Consider the following 11,199-nt stretch of genomic DNA (forward strand, 5'->3'; position numbering starts at 1 on the left):
CTCCCTTCGCTGTACTGATAAAATGGGAACTGGTAGCTAAAGAATTACACTTCGTGTGTTTTGATAGGAGAGATAACCTTGGGGTTATCATCTCTGCTCTGTGGGGCTCAGATTTCTGCAAATTAAAATGAATGGATCAGTTGCTCTCCCGGCCATTTGAGTCCCACAGTCTTGACACTGGGGCCACCGGGCCGTGGGGGCTCTGCCACTGTCATGGACGTAAACTTGGGCATCTGACATAAGTTCCCAATGGCAGACTGGACCCTGTGTCATTTCTGCCAGGACTGTCACAAGGCCACTGACAAACTCATTTGAAGTCTCAGTATATGAAATGCCATAGTGAACTGTTTGCAGGCTTTGTGGGGTGCAGGGAACATTTAGCAAAAGCCAGGCAATGCAGTCACGTAAAGTATGGGACGATTCCCGTAACTGTAGAGCTGTTACCCGAAAGGCAGGTGCTTCCGCTGGCTTTCCTGGCCTAGCATAAAGCTAGTCTTGGTGTAAGATGCCGGGGTGAGTCAGCACAAGCATAATGAAAACGATGCTTGCTGGAGAAGCATGCAAGACCCAGAAAGATCTGGAAAACAAGACAGATGAGGCCATTCGACCATGGAGCCATGCTCTGTATCTCGGACAGTTAATTCCGCCAGGTGTTCTGTAGAAAACATCAGTCTGTTTCCTAAGTTTCCACTGCTCAGCCCAGATGGAGCAAACCTGACCGTTAGTGCTACTCAGGAGTATAGAACTCTGTGACAAAAGGCACCTGGGCTCAGTAACACACAAGAAATTCCTTTCCAGCTAGGTGTGTAGCTCATTTGGGAGAGTGCTTTATTAGTGCTTGATGCCCTGGGCTTGGTCCTCAGCAGGTGTGAACTAGGTGTGGTGGCGTAACAGAGTCCCAGCCTGGGGAGGTGGAGGCAAGACTAGGAATGCAAGGTCATCCTCGGTAGGTAGTCAGTTAAAGGCCAGTGTGGACTATATGAGACACTCACAAGAGGACAGTTTGGGCTTCCTGTTCTGGAGGCTGAAAGGCCAAAGCCAAAGGCTCACACCTAACAAGAGCCTGCTTCCTGTACCATCCCATAGTGGAAGAGGGAAGGAAGAGAGTGGGGAGAACAGCCCCGAACTCATTCTAACCACCATTTAAAGGCCTCATTTCTCAGCGTGGTTTCATTGAGAATTCTCTCCAGCACCTGATTTGGGGACACATTCAAACCATAGCGGGAAGCTTTTTAAAAGTCCGATGTCCGGCAGGATCAACATCATTAACATCTCTGAGGTGGGATCCAGGTGTCATCATGGTCTAAGTGCTTCACAGATGTTCTCAAAGTTAGCGAGCCTGGTACCCAGAGCTGTAGCTTGAGCTCTCAAAAAGACACCTGACATGCAAATTCCAAGTTTGCACCTAAGTCTTAGGAGACCCTGGAGGTGGATCCCAGCGAGCTGCAGCTCAGGTTGCTTCTCTGGCTAAACTAGGACCTTAAAGGAGAGGGAGGGCAGTGTGAGGAATTTGAAACAGATGTTCGGACCTGTTTCTTCTGGCCATGGTAATTTCTACCTGGTTTTAAGAAACAGGACTTTTCAGCAAACCCACAAATATAATTTAAATACAGAATTGACTCTGAAATTAGTTTAATATGTAGAGTTATTGATTCTAAACCAGTTAACATTTGGGTCCCCCAGTGTTGCCTGCTGTCTCCCACATAGTCACTGGTCTGTGAGAACTCCCTGATAGCAATTGGTAGCAGGTCAGTGTGGTCACTCTGAGATTTTGGAAATAAAATCTCCAAAAGAGTAGCTCAATGCCTGCTCTTCTCTGGGGGAGGGGCCTGAGACTCCCTAAATGGTTCACCTCTTTTAGGAAGATATCACTGAGCTGTGAGTTTTGATCTGTTTCTAGATGACTCCTGCCTGTCACCCTGCTCAGAAAGGGACTAGATTTTTCCTTCGTTGAGGAATCAGTAGTTTGATGTCCCTTCAACCTTCTCCACCCCAACAGCCTCTGCACATACTCTATCGGCTGGCAATCGGACAGACGGGCTTCAGTGCTCACTCATGAAAGCTCTCCCCAGGAAGTAGGGGAGAGAGCCACAGTCATCAACCACGGTAAAAAGAAACTAAAGCCTGAAGCCACAGACTCTTAGAGCGCAACTTCTAGGTGAGGCAGAAAACCCAGCGACCTCCTGTGTCAGTCACTTCCAGGACTGTGACAGACACCGAGAAAGCACTCTGGACAGACTGGTCTTGGCTCACATTCTCAGAGCTTTCAATCTGTGGTTGCTTGACTCCACTGGTTCTGAGCTGTGGTAAGGCTGGAGCAGCACACAGCAAAGCAGGGCTGCTCACTTTGTTGCAGCCAGGAAGCAGCAAGCAAGTATCAGGAAGGGGCCAAGGGGAATGCAGACCCTTCAAAGGCAGCAACAATACATGTTCTTCAACTCAGCCTCAGCTCTACAGGTCTTACTGCCTCCTGCTAGCCTACTAAAATTCTGAGTCCATTTATGGATCTAACCATTGACTAAGTCAAAGCCTGCATTATCTAATCAGTTTTGGAAAGGTCCTCACAGACACAGCCAGAAGTGTGTTTTACCAATATCCTTAGGTGTCTCTCAATCCAGTCAAGTTGACCGTCAAAACCAACCATTCACACCCACGCTCAGGACCACGAAATGCCAATCCAGCACTGGCCACGTTCCATGCTTGGTCCAACAGCTTGAAAACATCAGTTTTGAGTTTTTCCATCTTTCAAAGAGGAAAAGGCATGCCCAGGAGAGGCTGGGGACATTTCTAGAATCAGGTGTCCAGGAAATTGCAGAGCCAGAATCCAAAGTTGGAGGTGGGATCCCAAAGTCTAAGCAGAGTAAATCTGGGTGGTAGCTGCTTTCCTGCTGGAAAAGGGAGTTAACTAAAGCTCTGAAGCTAGCCTGATGGCCTCTTTTAATTAGAATAAGCAGGCTTTAAAGTGCCAGGCCCCGTTTGTGGAATGGTATTAAGTTTTGAAGGTATCAGCTCAATAAATGTTTCTGGGTAGCTCTTTTGCTGCTGTGGGCCAAGCATTAGCTCAGCTGGTGGAGATGGAGTTGGCAGGGGCATCAATCGATGCTAACCCAGTCCTATGTACCAAAGAAGGCTTCAGAGTGGAGGTGAGAGCTGAGCTGAATTTGAGAGCATTAGTTGCACTACTAAGGGGTTTCACTGGCCAGGTATTCATAGCATCACTGTGGAGCTGAAGTCTGAACAGCGTGGAGTCTGGGACGGGGTAGCCATGGAGGAATGAAGCAGGGACTTATAGGCTCAGAGCCCATCCATAGCTGTCCTCTGCACACAGGAAGCAGAGTGAACGGAAGTGGGCGGGACTATAAGCCCTCCAGCCCTCCCCAAGTGCAGTGCTTCCTCTACCACACTTTTCACCTCCTAAAAGTCCCACAGGTTCCCACAAGGGCGCTCCAAGCCCAGGACCAGTGGTCAAATACACGAACCCGTGGGGTAGATCCCCACCCATTACCACAGCCACCAAGAACCGGTGCAGGAATGTAGAATTCATTTCAGGGCCATAGGGCCAGAATGAGGCGGCATCTCTCTTTTGTTTATTATTTATTTCTTATTTTTGAGATAGGATCTCACCAGCCCTGACTGGTCTGGGACTCAATCTGAAGACCCAAACTCATAGGGATCCTCCTGCCTCTGTATTTTTATTATTTAAAGGTTTTTAAAAAGTACATTTATTTATCTGTTTGCTTGTTTATTTACTTAGTGTTTGTGTACACGTATGTGTGTTGGGAGGGAACACACACACGTGGGGGTCAGAGGACAGTTTGCGGGAGTCATCTCTCTCCGTGTATCATGTGGGTCCCAGGGATGGAGCTCAGGTCACCGGGCCTGGCTTTGACCAGCACACTTTCACCCAGTGAGCTACTTTGCCAGGCTTCTGCTCTGTTAGGGAGTGGCCACCAGAGTGTCCATCTCTGGGGAGTGGGCAGAGTGTCTGACACGGACATAGGTGGAATGTGAGGAAATGCACATGCTCGCAGCGTAGGAATGAGCCATAAAGACAGCAGTCAGGGAAAAGGGAAAGATCCGGTGACATACATGGCCCCATATCACTTGTGACACAGTCATGTGTGTTGGTGAAACTCATTCCAGTGGCCGCCTACCAGAGAGCTGAGGGGACGGTGAGCAGAACTACAATGAATCAAACTGTCAGCTGGTTGACCAAGAGAGGCTAGTGAGATTCTCATGGTATATACAACAGGGTGTCTGCCCACTCCCTGATGGTATACACCATGGAAGGGTGTGTGTCCACTCCCTGTGGTATACACCACGGAAGGATGTCTGTCCACTCCCTGATGGTATACACCACGGAAGAGTGTCTGTCCACTCCCCGATGCTATACACCACGGAAGGGTGTGTGTCCACTCCCTGATGGTATTCACCATGGAAGAGTGTCTGTGCACTCCCTGATGGTATACACCATGGAAGGGTGTGTGTGTCCACTCCTGATGGTATACACCATGGGAGAGTGTCTGCCTACTCCCCGATGGTATACACCACAGGAGGATGGCTGTCCACACCCTAATGGTATACACCATGGAAGAGTGTCTGTCCACACCTTGATGGTATACACCACGGAAAGATAGCTGCCTACTCCCCGATGGTATACACCACAGAAGGGTATCTGTCCACTCTCCAATGGTATATACCACAGAAGGATGGTTGTCCATTCTTCAAGGTATACACCACAGAAGGGGGTCTGTCCACTCCCCGATGGTATACACCACGGGAGGATGGATGTCCACTCCCCGATGGTATACACCACAGGAGGATGGATGTCCACTCCCCCATCATCTGAGACTCTAAAGAACCGTGAGCATGGCTAGGAGGTGGCCGGTTCATACTATTTGATTTCAAGTTGCATTTTCCTTTCAGGAATTTTGCTCTGCATCCAAGAGAAACTTGAAGCCCAAGATGTTCCTGTCTAACACCACAACTGTGGTGCCCTTCCTGACCATGCTATGGCAGGAGACTGCTGAACAGGGCGGCAATGTGTCAGACCTGGCTCGCAGGTCTCAGCTCCGAGATGACAGCAAGCTGGAAGCTCTCTACATCCTCATGGTGCTGGGTTTCTTTGGCTTCTTCACCCTGGGCATCATGCTGAGTTACATCCGATCCAAGAAGCTGGAGCACTCGCATGACCCATTCAATGTGTACATAGAGTCGGACGCCTGGCAGAAGAAAGACAAAGCATTCTTCCAGGCCCGTGTTCTGGAGAGCTTCAGAGCCTGCTATGTCATTGAAAACCAGGCGGCTGTAGAACAGCCTGCCACACACCTTCCTGAACTGAAGCCTTTGTCGTGAACCCCATAGCTTATGATGTGTAGATGAGCTCTACATGTGACAATCTCGTCTTCCTAGTCGTGTGCCTGTTATAGTCTTTATTATGGGGGTACCATCAGAGTTTTTGATATTGAAGGGTTGAGGAATGAATTAATAACACTAGTTTCCTAAAATCACGTTCCTTCTCTAGTAGATGATCGGTTAATTTTGCAGCACCTACCCTTGTCTTTTTAAATCTAGCAGAGACCCAACAATGTGACCTCTGAGAATGCAAGCTGAGTTTCCCCAAATCTCCTGACATTAGCAGGGTCACATGACTGAGTTCTGGTCAGAAGACTTGGACACGAAGAGTCCAGTTCATAAGTAGCCTTTGAAAAGGAAAGGGCGAGTCCTCCATCTTCCTTGTCCCCCACAGGACACTGACACACTTGAGGCGGCTCTGACAGAAACAGCAATCCACTCTCAGTCGTGCAGGTGGCGCAGACCCCTCACCCTCATGCACTGCCCACCGGTCTGGGTCTTAGAAAGAGTTTTGCCCCCCAGCTCCTGCAGCCACTGCTTATTGGTCTCTGCTAACGTCACAGAATTGGTATCCAAACACAGTGTCCCTTTGTTCACAACTGTGACTATACCCTCCTTCTATCTCCCCCTCCTCCCTTATCACACACCTCCCTTGCATTCCTTACACACACACACACACACACACACACACGGATACACACACGGACACATACACGGACACACACCTCACAGTTCAATCTGGCTAGAAATTGTTTCTTAGAGGGTTGAGACAGAGTAGGAAAATGACCCCTTCAGAATAGGCACCCTGAGCAAGGTGTGCAGTTATCACTGGAGGGAAAGTGGCCACCCCAGCCATCCCAAAGGGTGCAGGGGAGAGTGTGTTTGTGGGCACTGGCAGCACATGGGACGGATGTTGCAGGGTCCTTGAGGTGACAGGTTTGACTTGCTGGATGAGTTTTTTTCCTAAAAGGCACACTGGATGTTACCCTGTTTGGAAACGGCCTTTACCAACCATCAGGTTTCAACGAGCAACTGAAGCGGCTCCTACTCCAGTAGGGCTCACTCCCTTATGAGAAGAGGGACACTTGACACACAAGGAGGACACTATGAGATGCCAGAGACAGAGATTGGAGGGATGAAGATAGCAGCCAAAAACAGCTAAAAATGGACGGCCACTGGAGTCTGGACAGAAACAAGGAACAATTTTCCTTGTGAGTTTTCAAGGACATGAGGCCCTCCTGCACCTTCGGTTCAGACTCGGGGCCTGGAGAACACAGGACAATGCCGTCTGCTGCTCGGTAGACTTTGATAAAGCAGTCTAGCCAGCTAGTGCGGTATCTGCCCCTCCCCCTCCAACCAGAAGGAGCTAGGAGAGTGGAGTGGAGAGGGGTGGCGCCAGAGTCGCGGTTCTCAGCAGACAGACAGACAAGACATCTCAGGCCACCGGTCCTGCGAGCATGGGAGCCAGCGCTGAGTGCCCCCTGGGATTCAAGGAGCTTTTGTACCATGACACCTTGATAGCTCACCCATAGAGGTGACTGGAGTTTGAACCCCAGAACACACGGTGCATGGAAAAAAAGTTGTCCTCTGACCTCTGCACGGTGCACAGTGCATACGCGCGCACACACACACACACAATCATACACATATAAAACAATAATAATAAAATAAAGATTTAAACACACAATCTAATGAAAAACACCCCCGACGCAGCATGGACTGTCCTCCAGTACACACATTTAGGCTGTCTGATTTGATGATTATAACTCTCATTTCCCATAAAGCAGTGATTGCCATGTGCCCCCCCCCCCCCACCACCGCACAGGGGCATCTCTGCATCAGAATCCTGATGTGGATTAGCCTTTGAATTGCTACTGTCCTCAAATAATTACTTGGGTCCCAGAGTCCTTTAAATTCTAATGAATGCTCGACTCCTCCCACCCCAAGATACTCATGGACACTTTTCCTGTGGTCTTGAGAGTTCGTGAGCCTCTGGAACTCAGCTCTGGCTGCTGCGTGATTCCTGCTGCCCAGACTGGAGGGAAGGTTTGGAGAAGGCCCCAGAGTACTTGTGACTAGCTTGTGACACAGTGACCTTGATATTCCTGTCACCAGATCCTTTCTCCACAGGAATTCCTGTGCCTTTTAAGGCAGGGAGGTCTCCAGGCCTTGGAGCTATCTGCCCTTGGAGACTGGGCCTCACGCTCGCTGCCCCACTGCACAGGCCTCATCTCCCTTCCCCTCCTTTGGCCCCTGCATTGGAGAGGCAGAAGGGAGGAGGCAAGTAAGAATGAACTGAACCTCAAAATGTCATCTGTTTGGTGTACTGTAACATCCAATTGCACACACATAGAGGGAGGGCCAGGCTGGGCCAGGGACCACTCTCAGCCTTCAGAGATTCTCAGCCAATATTTTTCACACACTATTTTGTTAGGACAGTGCCTTTTGCTGTATTAACATTTTTTAAAATCAAAGCTTTTAAAACATGACCTTGTGTTGTCTTTTTTGAAAAACAAGATTTGTTCTAGTTTTGTGTCTGATTGTTTGTCTGCATATACATAAGTGTACTTAGTGCCTGTGGAGGTCGGGAGAGGGTGTCAGATCGCCTGAAGGTGTGGATGGCTCGAAGCTGCCACATGGGTGCTGGGAACTGAACCCAGGTACCCCACAGAGGAATCTATGCTCGTAAGTTAGGCCACCTCACCACGCGCAGGGGAGTTGAATTCACATCCCTGTGCTACTTGGAAGAGGAACAGATGTCTGAGGGGCTTCGTAGGCAGCCCCAGCAGCTTGGAGAAGGAACATGGGTCTGCCTGGGGAAAGTCAAGTCAGTCATTAAGGCACAGAGAATCACGGACCCCTCTGGTTAAAAGGGAGGGAACATCCCCAGAGGGGACATCGGTCACCCGTGGAGCACACTTCTGTGTGGTTGGTCATTTTGTCAAGCTGACAGCAGTGAGGGAAGAGGATCTTCAACTGAGAAACTGCCCCTCCCTCCAGATGGACCTATAGGCAAGCTGCAAGGCATTGTCTCAATTAATGTGGGAGGGCCCAGCCCATGATGCGTGGTGCCACCACAGGGGACAGTGGTCCTGTGTTGTAGACTAAAACAGGCGAAGGAAGCCACGGGAAGCCAGCCAGTATGCTGTGTTCCTCCACGGCGTCTGCTTCAGTTCCTGCCTCCAGGTTCCTGCCCTGCCTGAGATCCTGCCTTGGGTTCCCTTGGTGATGAGCTGCAATTGGGACGGGTAAGGGAAATAAACCCTTTGCTTCCCAAGTCACCTCTGGTCTTTTTCACCAAACCAAAACACCTTGTAGAGGGGCAGGGTGTTGACACTTGGTGTCTGCTGCCCGCCCGTGGGGACACAGGCAGGATGATGATGGGATTACAGACATCTTCTGTAAGAGATGTCTCCTGATTTTCATATGTCAGCACTAATTTAACTATTAAGTGCTAATTACTATGACCTTATTTTATTGGTGTGCGCGCGCACGAGTGTGTGTGTGTGTGTGTGTATGTGTGTGTGTGTGTGTGTGTGTGTGAGAGAGAGAGAGAGAGAGCGAGCGCACACGGAGGTCAGGGCAATGCCAAGTGTCTTCCTCAATCACTTTCTTATCCCATTTTCTTTTTTTAAACATGAATCTTATTTATTATTTACACAGTGTTCTGCATGCATGTGTGCGTGGATGGCAGAAGAGGAGACCAGATCTCATTATCAGATGGTTGGGAACCACCATGTGGTTTCTGAGACGTGAACTCAGGACCTCTGGAGGGGCAGCCAGTGTTTTTAGCCTCTGAGCCGTCTCTCCAGACCACCATCTATTTTCTCTTAGGTTAAAGATTTATTGTTTCATGTGTATATGTGTGTGCACGAAGTTCGTGAAGTGACCGAGGAAGACAGGAAGAGGGCATCAGGTCTCTGGAACTAGAGTTACAGGCAACTGGGAGTCTGCTTGCTCATCCCTTTCACATGCCTTCCCCAGCCTGACCTGTCTGCCTAGACCAATACCACCACCCCCAGCACATCCAACCAGCCAGATCTGCACAATCCGGCACACCAATCCTGTCCCCACTGTCCCCGATTTCATTCCACCTAAGACATTTTCAACCTTTTGACCAACTCACCCGTGCATCCTCTCTTCTACCCTAACCTGCTCTGTCCACGCCAGACAGGACTCACACATAGATCTCATTGATGCCAAGGAGAATTACCCAGAAGGACTCTAGAATGCTAAATTTAAAAGAACAACCATAAACCTCATTAAAGAATTCAAGCAGTTTAAAGAAGCAACAATGGGAACAGCTAATGAGATTAAGAAAAAGAGCTTAGATAAATAAGAAAGGAATAACTAAATAAGCAATGAAAAGTTAAAAAATCTACAGGAAAAGGACATATAGGAGATGTGGAACGCCGTGATAAACATGGATGAGGGGTAGAATCTCAAGTCAATGGAGGAGACAAGATCCTCAACAAGATAATTGAAAACTAGGAAAGACATATTCCTACAAATGCAAGAAGCATATAGAACACAAAATAGACAAGACCAGAAAAGGAAATCTCTACAGTATGTCAGAGTGAAAACACAATGAAAGGATACTGAGAGCTGTAAGGGAAAAACAAAACAAACAACCTGCAAGTCGTGTATAAAGGAAAATCCATCAGCATGATGGCTGATTTCTCAATGGAAACATGAAAAACCCGAAGTGCCTGGGGCAATGCACTCCAAGTCATAAAAGACCACAAAGGCCAACCTAGACTAATATACCCAGCAAAACTATCTGCCATACACACACACACACACACACACACACACACACATATTGGGTTTGAGTTCTGTCTTTGGTATATATATATCAGCAAAATTATGATTAAATTATATATATGTATATATCATAGTTGAAGGAGAAAGAAAAACTTTCCATGACATAAACAGCCTTAAAAAATGATAGCTCAGCAGTGAAGAGCACTTACTTCTCTTGTAGAGAGCCTGAGTTCAGTCCCCGCACCCATGCCTGTGACTCACAGGTCTGTAACTGTGGTTCCAGGATGCTCTGAGGCGCTGGCACCCTCTTGCTGAGCTACACAGGCACCTGTACTTTGCACACATCCCACTTACACAGACACACACATATTCTAAACTGTGTCAAAACAAAGCCTTCCTTCCTTAAGCTGTGTCTTGTAAGGAGTCTGGTCTCAGCAATGAGAACGGTGCTGATGGGATTGCGAGGTACCCTCGGCTTGTGCTCAGCCCCAGAACACACCTCTCAGGAAGCACGTTGATTTGGACATGGTTTCCCTCCGAGGCTGGAGGCAGCTTCGTCCTCAGTGTGGTGGCATTGAACTGGTAGAACCTTTAATAGGTGGGACCTACTGAGAGGTGGTTAGGTTGCTGGGGTAGTGTCCTTGGGAAGGATTAGTGTAGTTCTCCAATGACCAGGGTCATTATAAAAGAGTAAGAATAAAAGAGTGTTGTGGGGAGGTGCGGAGAAAGGGCTCAGTGTTAAGAGCTCCTGCTGCTCTTACAGAGAACCTGGGCTTTGTTCCCATTGTCCACATAGTGACTCACGATGATCTGTAAATTCTAGTTTGGGGGTTTGACGTTCTCTTTTCATCTTTGTAGGCACCAGGCACATATGTAATACATATACACACATTCAGGCAAAGCACTCATACACTAAAATAACTTTTTTAAAGAAGACCTGCCCCTCTCTACTGTCATCTCATCTTGCCTTGCGATCTCTCCCTTCTTCATGTATTTCTTCCATGATGCCATCAGCCATGAGACAACTTGGGGGCCCTAACCAAAGGCCGAGTTGATGGGGAGCTGTAGACAGCCCCAGGG

At 48.5% G+C, this 11,199-nt stretch overlaps 1 protein-coding gene across 1 annotated transcript; it reads left to right on the forward strand.

Moving 5' to 3' along the window:
• The first annotated feature begins 4,965 nt into the window (after window positions 1–4,965).
• On the forward strand, window positions 4,966–5,355 carry Kcne1 (potassium voltage-gated channel subfamily E regulatory subunit 1). Its single transcript, XM_038344589.1, has one exon. The coding sequence runs from the start codon at window positions 4,966–4,968 to the stop codon at window positions 5,353–5,355; it is 390 nt and encodes a 129-aa protein (XP_038200517.1).
• Window positions 5,356–11,199: the final 5,844 nt, after the last annotated feature.

The sequence above is a fragment of the Arvicola amphibius genome, chromosome 10, assembly GCF_903992535.2.
Source record: "Arvicola amphibius chromosome 10, mArvAmp1.2, whole genome shotgun sequence".
Taxonomy (NCBI): Eukaryota; Metazoa; Chordata; class Mammalia; order Rodentia; family Cricetidae; genus Arvicola; species Arvicola amphibius.